Here is an 18,350-nt window from a genome sequence, read left to right as displayed (position 1 = left end):
CAAAACAAAGCGTCTAATTCACCTTACACAACTTAGTTGCCCATACACAAAAGGCAACCAAAAGGGGGGAAATGCAGAAACAAGTGATTTTGCACATTTTGACCTATTCTTTGTGTCACAATCTATTCAGTGTTAGTTAAAAATAAGGTCCCTTGGGGTGCCTGGGTGGCTCCGTTGGTTGAGTGTCCGACTTCAGCTCAGGTCATGATCTCACAGTTTGTGAGTTCGAGCCCCACACCGGGCTCCGTGAGGATAGTTCAGAGCCTGGAGCCTGCTTTGGATTCTGTGTGTCTCTCTCTCTGCTCCTCCCCCAGTAGTGCTCTATCTCTCTCAAAAGTAAATAAACAGTAAACAAAATTTTTTAAATAAAAATAAGGTCCCTTGTGTCTGGTTCAATACGCCTTTTTGAAAATGGCACTATCTCCCTACTAAGTATTTTGTCTAAATGCCATATCAGTATTCCCGGGGTTACTTGGTTCTCTTTGGCTTCTTACTTGCTAGTCTCCAGTCTTTTGGATCGATGAAGGTGGCTCCTTATGGGGGCGGGAGGGCACCTCCACAGTGACACTGGTATCTGGAGAGTGCCCTACATCTGGAGCAAGGTTCAATCATGTCCAAGCAGGTCCCCTTTTCAGAGGTCCCCACGGTGAGAGTCCTCCTCTGAGTTCATTTTGACAAGTTTTGCAAGGTCACTTTTTAAGCTCCAGGTGACTTTGGACACAGATCCAGTCTATAGTGTGGCCATGCAAAGGACAAAGGACCCTAGGACAAAGGGCAAAGATTGTCGAGGGTTAGCAATAGAAATATAAATAAATTCCTTTATTATGGGTATGAACGTCTCCCTGTTTTCTGCGTTGCCATGCCCAGCATGATGCTAAAATTCAGTGTGGCCTAGAGTCTGGTATCAGAACAATTAAACCCAGATTTGGACACATCCTACTGTGTCTCCAGATCCAGCCTCCACACTACACCACCCTGCTCTGTGGGGGGCTGACCCATGTGGTTAGCGCTTGGCCCCCTGTCCTGCAGCTTCTGGTTGGCCAATGGGAAGCCCTGGAATAAGGGGCAGAGTAAAGTCGGGGTATTTACCCATCTGGCTCCATGCCTGTTAGCTGGAGATGTCCCCCCACCTCCTGAAATCTCCATATCCTATAAGCCAGTCCTCTGCACAGCCATCTGTCTCTTTCCAGCTTCGGGAACTGCTCCCTCCACAGGGTCCTCTGGGCCAAGAGGTGGTAAAGGAGCTCCACTCTTACCAGCCCTGAGAGTCTTGCTCTTCCCTTGGGATTTCCATAAACCCAGTGTGTGCACCTTTGTAATAATCCCTTTACCAAACCCTCCTAGAATTATCCTAATTTGCCATCTGCTGCCTGCTGAGGCCCCCATCAAGTCAATAATAGCCTTGACCAGGTGATAGGCTTCTATCCCAACCCTAACCTAAGAGTCTGTTTGATGGGTGGGAATGGTTGCCTTGGGTAGTTAGGGTTGTGACTTCCACACTCTCACACGCAGAAATGGAACCCACCTCTGGTAACCGAGTCTGGGCCCGGGGGATGGAGCAGAGATGACATGTGGGGTCACACTTTCTTTGAAAATTGAAATCTATGCTAGCACTCTTGGGTGGCTCTGTGCACCCGGGGGTGGGAGGATTTCCTGTCCTAATGCTCTGCCCTGCTGGGTCCTCCCTGCTCTTCTTTGCTCCGCTACCCTGAGAAGTGGAGGGTGTGGGTTGAGGCGTCAGAACTCTGAGAGGCAATGACTGCAGAGAACCACACTGTCTCCAACCTTCCTCGTGCACTTACTCCCCTCCTGGTGCACTTCTGCAAGCGTGTCCTGTGGCTTCCTGCAATCCAGACTCCCCGGGCATGTGGAATGACGGTTTGCAGACTGCATTCCATAGCAGCTGGCAAAACCACAATGTGAATATTCTCGACTGTCCGGGCAAGCCCATGAAGAGCTCTGTTCTTGATAATCTTCTCTCCAAATTAGCCCTGAAGGTCAATGCCAGGGAGTAACCGGACTAATGGTATTGATGACTGAAGTAGCTCTAAGCAATGTCGCTCCTCAGGGCTTGTCCAACCTGCAGGTAGCCTGTGAAAGCCGAGATGTGAGGAGGGGCCACAAAAGGGCTCCTTCTGCAGTCCTGGAGGTGGAAGTCTCTATTCCAAAAACCTGGCCCCATTTGCAAACTCCAGGGGCATCACCCACCACCTACCCTTACCACCTTCTCCACTCCCACCATGCCAGAGCACCCGGGCGGGTCAAAACCACACAGAACAGGACGGTGCAGCCACCAGTTCTGACAACACATGTCCCTGAAGATTTATTCCTTCTTCAGGGCTCTTGGCATGGTCCCAGCAGGGGAGTCTGGGAGAGCAGGTAGAAGAGAGTGGGAGGGCGCCAGCAGGCAGTGGGTCCGAGGTAGGTGGCTGTGTGCCCAGCCCCCGGCCGCCCCCCTGGGTCACACGGTCCCCGCAGGCTCTCTGGCTGGCCTAGAGATGGAGATAGCCCTTAGCGCTGAGGCCCCTGCGGCTTTCCCAGGCTGGTGATGAATGAGCCCTGGGCCGGGAGGAGGCATCAAAGGCGCCATGACAGCCCCCGCTCTGGTTGTAAATTGTCCTGCCCTTGGCTGAAGGCGCTTCGCAAGCGGTTTGTGAGCCAGAGGCGGAGAAGGTCAGCACACTCTGACTGCCGCTGGGCCAGTCACCTTTGCGTGGGAAGGGAACGTGGTCAGATGGCTGGGAGGGAGGGCAGCCGGCCTTTGAGGCAGGGCTTGATGAATGAGGGGGAAGCGGCTTTCCAAGTCACGCATTTGGGGGAAAAATTCCGACCGTCAGGGAAGAATGAAAACATGCTAGGCAGCCCTGAGAGGCGGAGTGCGTGACAGGTGTGGCTTCGGGATCCTGGATTCCTTGGATGATGCATCACCTTGGCTTCCAGAGAGTTGGAGTCGAGGTCCAGATCCCCAGTCTGTGGGCCCGAAGATTCACTGATGGGCCTTAAATAGAATTTACTAACACAGACAATAGAGAAGCATGCCTGCCTGGACCAGCTTTGTTGGACAGGTCTTGAAACCACTTTGAACCACTCTTTCTTCACCTGTAAAATCCAAAGCTCTTGAAGGTCAGAGAATTAGAGATAGTGTTTTTTTGTTTGTTTTTTCAGTTTTGGTTTTTGGGGTTTTTTTAAAAACCTTTTTTTAATGTTTATTTGTTTTGAGGGAGAGAGAGAGAGAGAGAGAGAGAGAGAGAGAGAGAATGAGCAGGGGAGGGGCAGAGAGAGAGGGAGACACAGAATTCCAAGCAGCACAGAGCCTTATGTGGGGCTCGAGCTCACGAACTGCAAGATCATGACTTGAGCCGAAACCAAGAGTTGAACACTTAACCAACTGAGCCACCCAAGGCCCCTTGAGTTTTTTGTTCGTTTGTTTGTTTTGAGAGAGAAAAAGACAAAGAGAGAATCTTAAGCAGGCTCCGCACCCAGCATGGAGCCCCACACAGGGCTAAATCTTACCACTCTGAGATCATGGCCTGAGCTGAAATCAAGAGTCCAATGCTTAACTGACTGAGCCTTTCAGGCATCCCTAGAGATACTGTTTTTAAATTGCTTGTTATGATACAGTATATAGTTGGTGTTTAATAAGTGATACCTATTCTAAGCACTTATGAATAAAACTATGCCTTTGTACAGTCAAGACAGGAATGAAAATATTTGGACCCCGATTCTGCTGAAACAGAGGTTGTCTTTGCCAAAGATGCACCTGTCAGAAAAAATGCTTTCCAGGAAATAAGCCCAGTTATCCTCAACAGCCCCAAACCATCCTTGCTGTCAGATGTTTCTCTTCAGACGTCTGTTGAGCCCAGATCCCACATTAGATGCCATTAAGAGATGATGTGGGGGAGCCTGGGTGGCTCAGTTGGTTGAGCATCTGGCCTCGGCTCAGGTCATGATCTCTCAGTTCGTGAATTCGAGCCCCATGTTGGGCTCTGTGCTGACAGCTCAGAGCCGGAGTCTGTTTCAGATTCTGTGTCTCCCTCTCTCTCTGTCCCTCTGTCCCTCCCCACTCATTCTCTCTCTCTCTCTCTCTCTCTCTCTCAAATAAATAAATAAAAACTTCAATTAAAAAACACCCCTAGGGGCCTGGGTGGCTCAGTCAGTTAAGCACCTGACCTTGGCTCAGGTCATGATCTCACCACTCATGAGTTCGAGCCCCGTGTTCGGCTCTGTGCTGAAAGCTCAGAGCCTGGAGCCTGCTTCCAGTTCTGTGTCTCCCTCTCTCTCTGCCCCTCTCCCACTCATGCTCTGTCTCTTTCTCTCAAAAATAAATGAACGTTAAAAAAAAATTAAAAAAAAAAAAGAACACTTCTAGGGGCACCTGGGTGCCTCAGTCAGTTAAGTGTCTGACTTTGGCTCAGGTCATGATCTTGTGGTCTGTGAGTTCGAGCCCTGTGTCAGGCTCTGTGCTGATAGCTCAGAGGCTGGAGCCTGCTTTGGATTCTGTGTCTCATCTCTCTCTGTCCCCACCCCTGCTCATGCTCTGTCTCTCTCTCTCTCTCAAAAATAACTAAACATTAAAAAAAAAAAAACACACTTCTATTGGGTGAATGATACTAAGGTGTTAGGAGATGCTTTTAGGACATCAGAGGTATTAGAACACAGGTGGCAGAATACCCAATTTTCAAATCGTGGGAAGTGAGGCGTGCAGGGGTCCAGGATTCTCCCTAACCGGGTCATAAACCCCTGGAAGGCAGGAGAGAATTTCTATTTCCCTATTATTCTTCTTCACAGCTGCGCTAGTCTCCTGGGTCAACATTCATTCATCCAACAAACATTAGTGAGCATGCCAAGAACAAAGCAGACAGAGGTCCCTGTCCTCATGGAGCTTACTTTCCAGCTTACTTACTCTATTTCCAGGAGGGGAAATAGGAGATAAACAGGATAAATAAATAACCATGTAGTGTATTGGAAAATGATCACGCTAAGGACGAAAAATGAAGGAGGGGAACAGGAAAGGGAGCAAGGGGCGGGAGAGGCTGACATTTCAGAGAGGGTCACCAGGGTGGCCTCCTGAGAAGGTGACACTGATTGGAGACTAAAGGAAGTGCACATGTGAGCCATTTGGACATGTGGGAAGAAGGGCATTGTGAAGCTAGTGGGATGGCCTGAGGCCAGAGCACGGGGAGAGTTCGAGGACCACCAGGAGGCCCAAGGTGGGAGCAGACAAGGAGCCTTTGAGCAGATGAGCTCAGACAGGTAAGGCAAGGCAGGGGCGCACATCGGGAAGAGCCCCCTAGATCAAAGTGAGGACTTGGAGTGAAATGAGAAGCCGTGTGGGATTTAGGAGCAGAGGAGTGAGGTGACCTGACATTTTAACAGGATCCCTCCGGCTGCTGTGTTAAGAATAGTCTAAAAGGAGGGAAGGGCAGAGCAGGGAACCCATTAGGCAGTAACCACAATGACTGCGGACTGGCTTTGAACGGAAATTAAAGCAGAGGTGTCTAGCCCAGGGCCCCTGTCAGGAGCAACACTCAATCACCATTTGTTGGGGGAAAATATTGAATCGTGTCTTTTCTCCAGCATTATGGTGCCTGAAAGAGCAGCCAAGGGGACGTCGCTCCTGGACCTGAACAAGTTCTGCTCTGACGATGACAGCGAAGCACCAAACAACCGATTCAACTTCAGCTCGCCATCTGGAGTGGGGGTTAGCGGCAGATTTTCACAGGATCCAGCTGGCTCTGGGAAAATCGTGGTCAGTTCATGGTCGTTGCCTCATTGAAAGGGCATCGGGGGAGCTGGTGTGATATGCCTAGTGCTTTTGCTGCCCCGTAGAGAGCAATTTCCAAGGTAACTCCCTCTCGAAGCGACGGTAACCGGTAACCGACAAACTTAATAGTGACTCTGGTTTCCCCATTTGCTCTTTATTTTACCCAAGTTCCGGGAATCATTTGTTATGCATAGTTGTGCCTGGGGTGCTAAGGACTGGATTCTTTCCTGAGATTGCAATTTGGCATGTCTGTTCAGTGCGGTGCTTGCAGTCACATTAGAGCCCTCTGGGCTCGTGCACTTTTGTTTCCTTGAGTGCCCGTCTCTGGCCCAGAGAGGTGTGAGGGGAGAGAAGGCCAGCCCAGGGCCCTGAGTGTATCTTGCCAAATTCAGCATCGTGCAACCACTGGACATCCAACAGAGAATGAGGAAATGGGGGTGTGTAGGTGCCCCACTCCACAGCGTCTCCACAGGGGCAGAAGCAGAATTGGAAGACAGACGGCCGGCCGTAAAAAGCGGGTCTCAATGAGCTGTGCACCTTTCCCTACAGGGCTCCTGCCAGAGGGTGACGGGGAAGGAGAGGAAAGTGGAAGGCAGAAGAAGGTGGGGGCGTGGTCTGGGAGTAGGGGGAGGTCTTTGCCTCAGAGATAGAGCCTCAGGGAGGAGAACAGGCAGCCCCCAGGCATCCTGTCTCCACCTCTCATCCCAAGCCCTTGTTCCACCCCCAAGAAAGTCTTACCAATTTAATGCATACGTGTCAGCTGAGAGATAATTTCTACTTTTTTCTGTTTAGGAAATTAATACATCTTCACTGTAGAATGTAGAAAACACAAACGGCATTACCATTCAGTGATAGCCACTACTAACATTTTGATATATTACCCTCTTGTCTTCTCCGTGCATAGATTTTATGTATATTCTATAAACATTTCATTTCATTTATTTATTTGTTTAGTTTACTTATTTACTTTGAGAGAGAAAGAGCACACACACAAGCAGAAAAGGGGCAGAGAGAGAGAGAGAGAGAGAGAACAAGAGACTCCCAAGCAGGCTCCACACTGTCAGCACAGAGCCCGATGTGGGGCTCAAACCCGCGAACCATGAGATCATGACCTGAGCTGAAATCAAGAGTCGGACGCTTAACCTGCTGAAGCCACCCAGGCGCCCCAGCTGCATAAATATTTCAAATGATGGAAACATCCCTGCATATGGGATTCTATATTGTGTTTCTCTTCAACTAAGCTGAGACCTTGAGCCCCTACTGTTGGACAGTAGTGCTTGATGAATGTCTTGAAACATAGATCCTCTCCTGGTAAATTCTTCTGAATCAATTCCCCAGCAGTGAGCAAAGCTATGGATGTAACTCATTAAAGCTCCTCTAATAGGCAACCTGCTTTCCAGAAAGGTTTTACATATCCAGTAACAGTGTATGAAAATGTCTTCTCTGTCGGTTGAATTAAAAGGATTGTTTTTACTCTGTGCAATGTGCTATCTCTGTTTTAATCTAGCTGATTGGTGACCTAGATTATGAAAATACAAGCAATCTAGCAGCTGGCAATACGTATGCTGTGATAATCCAGGTTCAGGATGTTGCCCCTCCTTACCACAAAAGCAAGTATCATTTTTATCGACTTCATGAAGCTTTATTTCAGGTAGCAACAACTAAACTGTGCTAGGCAGTACTCGGTATTGGGGTAGGCATTTGTGTTCAAAAGGAGACCTCAGAAACCCAAACACTTGGGAATCAGCCCAGCCTCCTCCTGTCCTTTGCCAGGCACGTGTAACCGGTCTCCAGGTCCTTTCTCCTGCCCTGCCCCCATCTGCTAGAATGCAGAACCTCTTCTTTCTTGGCTCAGTTATAACACTAAGAGTCTTTGAAGGATCTTTCTGTCTGGCTTTTGTCTTGCCCTTTTCCGGGGCACACTCCGCATTCTGACAGTGATTTTCAGGAAATGCAAATACCATTATATCACTTCTTCGCTGAAAGCCCTCCAAGTGTCTCCTGGTAGCTGTCAAGTTCAAATTCAAAGTCTCTGGCTTGGCACACAAGGACCTTCATCTCTGGCCCCTGCCTGACTCTCTGGTTTCAGCTCTGGTTGCCCAGCCCTAAGCTCCCCCTTTTTCCAACAAGGCCACCAGCTTGCAGTTTTCCTGCGAGAGTCGTGCAGTTCTATACTTCTGTATCCATGCGCGTGCCCAGAACCCCCCCCCACTCACCCCCACTCCACCCTGGCCCCATTTGTGTAACTCTAAATATCCCTGTGAGCCAGCCTGCCCTTCCTCTGGTGTCCACAGTGACCTGTACATGTATTTAGTAAAGGGCCACTGCCCTATGCATTGTGAAGGCAGGACCCACCAGGTCTCATTCACCTTGCACCCCCTTTATTTTGCTCAGAGCCTGGTACACAGCAGGTGCTTTAAACATGGTGAATAAACATATGAGTGAGAATGGGGTATTACAATTAAAAATTTTTTTTTCTATCTCTGCTTTTAGATAACATCTACATTTACATCCTCACGGAGCCAGAAAATGAGTTTCCTCTTGTCTTTGATAGCCCGTCCTACGTATTTGATGTGTCAGAATTAAGGCCAGGTAAGTAGCAGACAAGACCCAGAGCCCAGTGCTCTTGATAGACTCCTCCATCCAGACGTGCCCTTAGCAGAGGGGAAGTTCCCTCCAGCACAAGGGCCCCGCGTGGTGCTGTGCACAGCAACTCACAGCTCATCCGTGTTTATTGCACCTCTTATTTCTTTTTAAATTGTCCTCACTGCTGAGGAGCCCTTCAGGTGAAACCTAGATTTTGAAAACTATTGTTTAAACTGCATTTCTCCAAACCCCTGATTGCTTCCTTGTCTGCGTGCCTGATTTTGCTAATCTTCCCTTTTTTGTAGCCTAAGTTTTCCCTTGGTCTCCACTGTGATTTTTATCCAGCTCGCTCAGAGAATAGAAATTTAAAAATAGAGAAAAGATTTCCCACTTGTAGGTTTCCTTCATTTAAAAACAAAATAAAGACATTTTATCTCCCATAATAGGATTCCCTGTTTTTGCCCTTTGTTGACACCTTGATTTCTCTCTTTTTTTTTTAAAGAAAACTTACTTTTTAAAAAGTTTGTTTTTTTTTAATTTTTTAAATTTTTTTTTTTTTTTGAGACAGAGAGAGACAGAGCATGAGCAGGGGAAGGGCAGAGAGAGAGGGAGACACAGGCTCCAGGCCCCGAGCCGTCAGCACAGAGCCCGACGCGGGGCTCGAACTCATGGACCATGAGATCATGACCTGCGCCGAAGTCGGATGCTCAACCGACTGAGCCACCTAGGAGCCCCTAAAAGTTTATTTATGTGTTTTGAGAGACAGAATCCCGAATCCCTGCGGAGCCTGTCTTGAGGCTAGAACTCATGAACCGTGAGATCCTGACCTGAGGTGAAACCAAGAGTCAGACTCTCAACCGACTGAGCCACCCGGGCGCCCCTCCTGACATTAAGTTTTAAACAAAGCATAAAAAGAGGGTCTGAAGAAAACCTTTTAATTCCTTATACCTTACCCAGTGACCAACAAATGCAGCGGTAATAGTCTTCTTATAAATTCACAGATCTTATTACAATTATGGATTACCTCCTTTGGGTCAAGCACTTAGTGCTGGGGCCATAGAGTTAAATAAGGGGTGTCAGCCCTTGAGGAGTGCAATATATGAGAAAAATCTTCTACAAAACAAGCAAGCCAGAACTCCAGCAGCCCCACCAACAAGCTCTGTAAAATAAGCAAAATGGAACAGTATTTAAAATTCTCTACTCCAATCATCATCAATTGCTAAACCCTTTTAAAAATTGTTTCTTTTCTGGGGTGCCTGGGTGGCTTGGCTGAGCATCAGACTTCGGCTTAGGTCATGATCTCATGGTTTGTGAGTTCGAGCCCCACATCAGGCTCTGTGCTGACGGCTCGGAGCCTGGAGCCTGCTTCGGATTCTGTGTCTCCCTCACTCTCTGCCCCTCCCCCGCTCACACTCTGTCTCTCTCTCTCTCTCTCTCTCTCAGAAATAAATAAACATTAAAAAATAAAAATTGTTTATTTTTTATCTTGTTTATTATAAGAGCAATTCATGCTCAACACAGAAAATTTGAAAGTTGCAGAAGACATTTAGACAACAGGGCGGCAAAGTGAGGACCTATGAAAATGGTCTTTGCTGTGTTGCTTATGATCACATCATAACTGGCAGGCTTGGAGTCTATATAAAGGCATGGATTGTCTTTTACACCTTACTCTACTGCTTGGATCTTAGGGCCAGTTACCCAGTGGGTGTTCATTAGCGTGATTTAATTTTAATAGAATAGAAGACATAAAACATACAGAGTTTGAACAGCAAAGAGACCTCTAAAAGTCTTTCTGCCCATGGCAGTGAGAATGTGTGCTCATGGTGCCTCCCCTCACCCCCCAAAGCAGTACTAATCTCAGGTGCTTTATTCTTCTAGCTCGAACCCGGGTTGGACAAGTGCACGCCACTGATAAAGACCTCCCCCGCAGCCGCGTCGTGTACTCCATCTCTGCCGGAGGGGCCAGCTTCCAGTCCCCAAACATATTTTGGATCAATCCCCAGACAGGAGAACTCCAGCTGGTGACTAAAGCTGACTACGAAACAACCCCTGTCTATATTCTCAGAATCCAGGCCACCAGCAGTGAGGACACAAGCTCAGTCACGGTGAGTGGGGCTGTTGGTGTGTTCATAGCAGCCCGACTGGCTAACGTGGGCTCTCTCTGGCACCTTCCGTGGCTGTAGCAATGAGGAACCTTAATGGAGCCCATCCTGCAGGTGTAACAGGAAATGTCTAGTGGTTTCCAGGATGGCACACACGGACACACCTAGCAGAGCCCGGGAAATAAAGATTGGCATCCGTCGACCCAAGGTTGTGGCATCCGTAGACCTCTTGGGAGGTCACCAAGATTGATTAGCGCTGTGTGGGGCAAGCTTCCATCTGCGGATCTCTCTTCGCTTTTGCAGTGGGCATAGGCTAGCGGTGGGATGCATAGTGGGATGTGGTACTGTAGCCCTGTGTTTCCCCCCTCCTCGGTAGTTTTGTCATGTTCCTACCCCACCTGCATTGCATCAGATAGGGTAGACCTTAAAATGATGCACCTTGCCCAGGGCCATGCTGGTTCTCAACTTTTGGTGTTGAGCATCTGGTTAAATGCAGATTCTGAGTCCGCAGGTCTGAGTAGGCCTCAGAATCTGCATTTCTAACACGCTTCACGTGATGCTGATGTAGTTGGTCCGTGGCTGCCCTTTGAGTAGCTAGGGTTGAAGAGGTCTGTGCTGTCTGTGGTTCGGATTATCCAAAGGTAATATGATGGCCACGAAGACGCAACTATTTCTTGGTCTTTCCCATCAGTAAAGTGAGGAAGCATAAGGCAACATAGACTCATAGCTAGCGGCAGGCAGCCCCGTGTGACACAGGGAACAACTGCTTCAGTCAGGAGACGGAGTTCATTTCTCAACTTTGATCCCAAGTTTCCAAGGGGGTCTGAGCAACGCTTATCTTTGTGTCCAATTTCTCTCTCTCTTAAATGGAGAGCCACCTGATAACCCATCGCCTGAATAGTCCAGTCCCTCCGATGAGTGGCTTTGAATTAACGGGACACGTTTTTAATGATGTGTGAGGCTCGGCATTGCTAGCTGAGCAAAAGACGGGCCAAGTTGAAGATAATTGTAGTGTTTGTTAGGCTGGGTTTTTGAGAAAAAAATGAATGGACTCCACTTTGGGAGCTAACTAGAGTGAACATTTCAATTTATTCCCGGGCTCAGAAATAGCTGAAATCCCCAAATTTCAAAGGTAGAATGAATACGATTCAAAATTCATAAGCCTTTAAAAAGGGTGATGATCACATACGTCCCTTTCAGGGCTGACGTCCTGTGATTCTGTGCTGGCAGGCATCCCAGGCCGTATTCCAATTCACCAAGCATAAAAGGCGACAATGAAGGAGAATAGGCTGGCTCCTGCTTGTGACAGGTTAGGGCCACCAGCTTCGAGCGGTGCTAATAGTCCAGGTTACAGATGAGATCCTGGCTTAGCCCGGTTGACTCCTTCTTTTTTTTTTTTTTTTTTTTTTTTTTTATTTTTATTTTTGGGACAGAGAGAGACAGAGCATGAACGGGGGAGGGGCAGAGAGAGAGGGAGACACAGAATCGGAAACAGGCTCCAGGCTCTGAGCCGTCAGCCCAGAGCCTGACGCGGGGCTCGAACTCCGGGACCGCGAGATCGTGACCTGGCTGAAGTCGGACGCTTAACCGACTGCGCCACCCAGGCGCCCCCCAGTTGACTCCTTCTATCCCAGTGGTCCTCAATCCCGGCTGCATATTAGAATCAGCTGGAGAACATTTAAAAAAGTGCCTGGGCCCCACCCTCCAGAGAGTCCAGTTCGTTTGGTCTGGAGAGGTCCCATGAAAGTGGAGCCAGGGCTGAGAACCATTGCTCTATGATCCAAAGTTAAAGACAGAACCTCCCATTCACAAGGGTGATGGGCAAGGAAGTATAGAGCATCACCAGAAATTTACAATCATTACTGGGAAAACCACTCAGCATTAATTGGGGATGAGCCCATGAGTCTGGATGTATTTGTCGGGGGCGGGGGACAGACCTGAGTTCAAATTGCCTGAACTGCGACACTCACCAAACTGAACGGCCTGAAGTTCCCCTCCCTAATCTCTCTAAGCCTCAGTTTCCTCATCTGTAGAATGGGAGTAACCATATTTTCTTTCTCAGGCGAGGTTCAATGAGCTGGCTCACCAAAAGCGCATAGCCCGGTGCCTGGCACACAGAAAGTTCTCAGTGAATTTTAGCTGTTAACCACGGCCACCTTCTTGCTGCTCTAGGTAACTGTGAACGTCCTTGAAGAAAATGATGAAAAGCCAATTTGTACCCCAAACTCTTATTTCCTGGCCATCCCAGTGGGTTTGAGAGTTGGCACAAACATTCAGAATTTCAAGCTGACGTGTACTGACCTTGATTCCAGTCCCAGGTCTTTTCGTTACTCCATTGGCTCAGGTATGCTGTTTCCAAGGGTCCTGGTGTTGGAGGCCTCAGCAGCTGTTGAGGGAGAAGGGGGTCTGTGCCCACACACGGATTTGGGCACAGCGTGTGTGGGTGGGGGTGTTTTAAGTGAGAGAAGCAGGGATGAGGAGCGTCATGGTCGTGTGCCTCATAACTCCTCACTCAGGCTTCCCTGTCTCACCTACCTCTTCCCAGGCTCCCATCTGTGGTTGCCCAAAGGCCGAAGGAAGAGTGAACCCCATTGATGGCACCCCCATCCTCTACAATTCCCAGCCCATCATGATTCGTGACTCATATTAATGTAGTTTTAAAAAAATTGTTTTTTTGGTCCATCTCCTCAATCACTTCTTTTCCTGTAAGCTAGTAGTGGGGGCAGGGAATCCCAGTCCTCTCTCTGGATAATAATAGATTAAATAGATTAAGTGCATTTTGAAACGTGTCCTCAGGAATTCTCTTCTACTCCATTCATTTTCTCTTTTTAAAAATATACCACTGTGGGGGAAAAAAAAAGAGCACCCCTCAATGGAAATTAGACAAAAATAGCTCATCTAATGAAATGCTGGGGCCAGAGACTTAAACCCAAACAGGCAGAGCAATTCCAGGTGAGAGAGTAAAAATCCATCTCGGCTGCTGGCTGAACCCTGGCAGAGCAGAAACTCCAACAGCAAGAAGCCTCTCGAGCAGGCCGTGTCACAAAACCCAGGGGCAGAGACTGCCTGGAGACTGCCGTTGCCGAAGATGGAAATAATCCATACTGAGAACCCTCAGGCCTTGATGGAGCTCTTCACTGCTAAGGGAGTAAAAATTGCATCATCTCCTGCTCCATTTACTGGTTTTCAGCCGGTAATGAGTCTGGAGCCACCAGAGGAATGAGCAAGGACTGCTCGGTGGCAGCCTTTCTGCCCTGGGCACTCGAAGCTGTGAGCCTTGAGCTCCAGCCGAGCTGTGGGGGAGGCGGGTGTGGGGTAGATTCAGGAGGACCCGGGACTGCAACCCTTGCCAAGCTGGGAGGTACCTTCCTTTGGGGGATCCGTGGACATCTGCCACCAGTGTGGCCAGCCAGGTTCCACGAAAGGCCACGGAGTGAACTTGGCTCATGGCTGGAGACGTGGCCCCCTCTAGCCTCTTCCCTCCCACCCATTGGTTTGAGTGTGAGTTACACAGCGTTACCAAATAAAGGCTGACAGCAAGAACTGGCTAGAGAGGCTGCCCCAGGATTATTAAATCTCTGCCTGGTGTGCAGGAAGATGGCAGCCATTCTCCTGGAACAGGTGTGGTGCTGTTCTTTTCTGCTTTGTTCCTGTAACAGCCACACTCTTTGTGAGCAAGAGTTTCCTTGTACCCGTGAGGTCTCTGGTGTGGTTAAGGCCCATGTTCTATCACTGACCTGACTCTGGTGCATCAGAAACACCAGTCTACACCTGAGGTGTGCGTGTTTGAGGAAACGATGGAATGCGGTGTTCTTCTAAGCCCTTGTTTTTCTCCCTTTTCTTTCTTTCCCCCCAATCCTTGTCTCACATCTCATTTAGGCAATGTCAACAGTCACTTCACCTTCTCTCCCAGCGCTGGGTCCAACGTGACAAGCCTGCTCCTTGCGACACGCTTTGACTATGCCAGTGGGCTTGACAAAATCTGGGACTACAAACTACTCGTACACATAACTGATGGCAACTTGCTGTCTGGCAGGAGGAAAGCTAAGGCTCGTGTTGAAACAGGGACAGTGACGCTGAGTATTAGCGTCATTCCTGACCCAACCACAATTGCCACCACAACCTCCAGGGTAAGGGCTTTGGAACCTGGACTCCCCACATACATCCCTTGTGATTTACATAGATGGAGTCCCGGGACCCATGAGAAATACGGGAGGGGCCGAAAAGAGTTGAGGTGTTAGGATGTTGCCAGGAATGCCAACCATGCGAGAGAGAGAGAGAGAGAGAGAGAGAGAGAGAGAGAGATGGGCTGGATTGGAGTCATCACTGGGTGGTAAACAAAAGATCTGAGTGGGGCACCTGGGTGACTCAGTCCGTTAAGCGTCCGACTTTGGCTCAGGTCATGATCTCACGGTTCGTGAGTTCCAGCCCCGCATCGGGCTCTGTGCTGACAGCTTAGAGCCTGGAGCCCGCTTCAAATTCTGTGTCTCCCTCTCTCTCTGCTCCTCCCCCGCTCATGCTGTCTCTCTCTCCTTCAAAAATAAAAAAATAAAAAATAAAACATTTAAGATCTGAGTGAGACCTTGGACTTGTAGAACCTATGTTGGGAAAGAAGGATGTGCATTTTTGCACCGATTTATGATAGGTCAGGTATTGACCACCTATGGTGCTTGTGGCACAGGAGCCAACTTTCATGGGTCTGCAGCCAGCAGCTCCCTTTACAACCCCTTCTGTGCTTGCTCTTAAGAGCCATTGCAAGTCAGTGTCCATAAAGGCAGTTAACTGCCAGGTATATTCTTCTCCACTTATTTTGAAGAGTCCCTGTGTGCCAATCTGTACCTACTCCCCACCTCTGTTCTAAAAGAAGTCATTGGTTCGATCTACAAATATTGACTGAATACTTATAATATGCCAAGCACTTTGATGAACAAGCCAAAAATGATCTCTGCTGTCATGGAGCTTATAATATAGGTCAGTGGTCCCCAGACCATCAGCAACAGCATCACCTGGAAACCTGTTAGAAATGCCAATGCTTAGGCCTACCCCAGAATATTGAAAAGGAGTTACACCTCGCCCAATGTGATCATCACCATGACCTCCAGGGAAAGATGTTGGGCCCTGGAGTCCCCAACCACATCCCCAGAACTACTGGATCAGAAGCTCTGGGAGTGGAGCCCAGTGATCTGTGTTTTTAATAAGCCTCCAAGGGGATTTGATGTGCACTAAAGTTTGAGAGCCACAGATCTTGAGAGGGAGACAGATTACGAGCAGGTATCGAAATGAGCACATTAAGTACAGATTGCAGTAGATGGTAACAAGAAACAAGCAGGCACCATAATCAGACCAGGGTGTGAAGGAAAGGAGAGGCTTGGAATCTGACAATAGGATTATCTCCCCCTGCTCCTGGGAGGGACTGGCTTATATTTATGCTGACTCTTTTGTCCCCTTTCCTCCTGCTCCTAGTGAAGTTGTGCCCTTAGTCAGCGGTCCCACACTTACAGTATCCTAGAAGACAAGTAATCAGAACCTTAGACAGCTACCTGTGACAGGCGGTCAAATTCTGCTTGTCCGAGCCCCACCAGGAGCTGGTCAGTGCCAATTTCCCATGTGCCAGAGTCAATCTTACCCCAACGGATGGAGGCATAAGAAAGTCTTAAGGGCTTTCAGGTGTGGTACGAGCCAGTGACTCCCCTGAGTAAGGAGTTTCCACCTTTTGGGGACTTACAACCTGACCCAACTGTGACATCTCCAGCCCCAAAATCTCCATAATTTATTTGTTATCTATCTCCCTCTCTAGGAAGCCAATGCCAAACTTGGGGTTTCACTGTGATGTCGGCCCCCTCATCTGGCAGTGTAGCTTGTAGTGAGTGAGCACTGAAAAGCCTACAAAGTGTTAAAAAGAACAGCTTTTGTGGCACATGCCTTCCCAGTGAGAGACAATGGCTGTATCAGTCCCGGGGTGAGGCCATGATTTGGCAGGAAAAAAAGCCAATGGGATCTTTAGCGTTTGGGAAGAGGGGAAAGAGAATAAAAATAGGCTTGGAGCTGCTTTTCAGTTTCCTAAATTTTCTGGGTTTTGATCTCATGGGTGCTTGGGAAGACTATAAATAAGGTGATGGGTTGGTTGCAGCAAGAAGTCTGAGCACACAGATGCCTGGTGTAGACAGCAGGAACAAACAGCAGAATCAACACTCAGCACGAGACAGTGCTGATGTCAAAAATGTCACCCGAAACCACCCTCCACTCACCGTCCCTCACTCTGTCATTCAAGCCGCAGGTCATCCGCCAGGTCCTGAGAAAAAACGTTTATTCTTCATCAGCATGGTATGTGCCTTTCGTCATCACTTTGGGCTCCATGTTGCTTCTGGGCCTCCTGGTGTTCCTGTTCGTCCAGTTGGCCAAAGCCATCCACAGACACTGTCCCTGTAAGGCTGGGAAGTACCAGAAAACTCTGTAAGTTGCCAGCGGGCTGGGCCCTTTCCACCACTTCCTTTAGGACATTGTTTCTGGGGCTGTGGGGAGAGGGAAAGGTGAGAATTAGGCTTTCTCCACTGGACAGAGAGGGGCAGAGAGGGCAGCTGGCATGAAGGAAGGAAAAGTGGATGGGGGGAGGGGATCCCAGCGCCCCCCCCCCCGCCCGCCTCAGTCCTGGTACCCTCTTCATCACCTGTGGGGCCAGGAAACGCCTGCCTTGGTTTTCCTGGGCACTTGCTCTGTCCTTGATGCGTTCTCAATGAAATTGGGGCTTCAACCCCTTGGTGACCTTGCCCTGGATAAAAGCTTCAGGGAAAAAAAAAAAACCAAAAACCTGGTTGTGAGTAGTGAAGGAATATGCTGTGCTGTTATTTGTAGAATATTTAAAGGATGGGATAGAATTAGAGGAAGCGCAGAAAACTGATAAGGGAATTAAGCTCTTGGCTCCAGTGACTCACTGGGCTTTTGTGTGACTAAATAATCATTGTTCTTTCGCATGTGACCCCAATCTCTCACTCTCAAGGGCTGTCAGTGGAGGCCTATTTCCCCTCCCTCCTGTTCCCTCCTGTTCCCTCCTGCTCCCTCCTGCTCCCTTCTGCTCACTAACCCGCCTCTTACCCTGTACTCCGTGGAGTGTCTCTTACTGGCTGAAGTGAGACATCAGAGAGAGCACTCAGTTGTCCCACGCTTCTCCAGACCCAGTTTCTTGAGTCTCAGAGGCTCCTGCAATGACAGCATGATGGTTCTGAGCCCGGGATTTGGAGAGAGACACGGCCTGGTTTGGATTTGGGCTTTAGACAAGTGACAACCTCTGTGAATCTCAATTCCTTATTTGAGGACTAAACAATGAAATGAGCAAAATCAAAGAAAGCACTTAGCACCGTTCCTATACTTAATATAGTATTTTTTAAAAAGTCTTGTTGCATCATTTTTTTGTGGCTGAGTCCCAGTGAGCTCAGGATTCCAGATTCCAAGTTCAGCTCCATGTTCAACTACCTCAGGGGGTCGGAATCTGAGTTTTGGCAAAACGGGGGGCTGATAAGATCTCACATGCCTTTTAAAGGTATTTTGAAGATTCACTAGTACTGTCAAATCATGTAAAACCCAAGGATGAAAAGACTGTACCAAAGTATAAGGCATTAGCATAAAGATGTGCACTGCATCTTGCCATATTTGTCGGGGAAGTTTGTTGCTATTGGCAACCTTGACTTCAAGGTAAGAAATCCTTGAGCAACTGCTGAAATTAAAAGAGGCATTTTTGTTTGGGCTGTACTCGCAAATTGATTTGGAAGAAGAAAATAACTCCAAAAGAGTGACACTTAAGCTTGTGAAGATGGTGGTGTTCCGTAATGGGATTTGGGTAGAAGTTCTTAAAGGGAGTCATCCAGTAGACACTGCAACTCTCAAGCAATTTATGGTTAAGT

At 48.5% G+C, this 18,350-nt stretch overlaps 1 protein-coding gene and 1 long non-coding RNA gene across 3 annotated transcripts in view; one reads left to right on the top strand and one right to left on the bottom strand.

Annotated features, from left to right (window-relative positions):
* CDHR3 (cadherin related family member 3) overlaps positions 1 to 18,350 on the top strand; it is a 64,804-nt gene that overhangs the window by 39,394 nt on the left and 7,060 nt on the right. Inside the window, exons 9-15 of the mRNA XM_047097160.1 lie at positions 5,578 to 5,749; positions 7,272 to 7,374; positions 8,258 to 8,356; positions 10,229 to 10,455; positions 12,625 to 12,796; positions 14,332 to 14,582; positions 16,724 to 16,905. Of these exons, the coding sequence (XP_046953116.1) occupies positions 5,578 to 5,749; positions 7,272 to 7,374; positions 8,258 to 8,356; positions 10,229 to 10,455; positions 12,625 to 12,796; positions 14,332 to 14,582; positions 16,724 to 16,905 (1,206 nt within the window). The remainder of the gene's footprint in view (positions 1 to 5,577; positions 5,750 to 7,271; positions 7,375 to 8,257; positions 8,357 to 10,228; positions 10,456 to 12,624; positions 12,797 to 14,331; positions 14,583 to 16,723; positions 16,906 to 18,350) is intronic.
* On the bottom strand, positions 332 to 17,639 carry LOC124524764 (uncharacterized). 2 transcript variants are annotated; one of them, XR_006965312.1, is made up of 5 exons: positions 17,545 to 17,639; positions 17,120 to 17,232; positions 16,701 to 16,964; positions 12,754 to 12,838; positions 332 to 762 (listed from the first exon to the last, which is right to left on the bottom strand). It is a non-coding gene; the product is annotated as an uncharacterized LOC124524764 (long non-coding RNA). The 2 variants fall into 2 exon arrangements; XR_006965313.1 differs by having other exon boundaries at positions 16,701 to 16,883.

This window comes from Lynx rufus, unplaced genomic scaffold (genome assembly GCF_022079265.1).
Source record: "Lynx rufus isolate CCGP_SWC_20201006 ecotype Redwood Valley unplaced genomic scaffold, mLynRuf1.p SCAF_4, whole genome shotgun sequence".
In the NCBI taxonomy this organism is placed as follows: Eukaryota; Metazoa; Chordata; class Mammalia; order Carnivora; family Felidae; genus Lynx; species Lynx rufus.
Note: the sequence above shows the minus strand (reverse complement) of the source record. Positions and strands in the feature narration are given on the sequence as shown.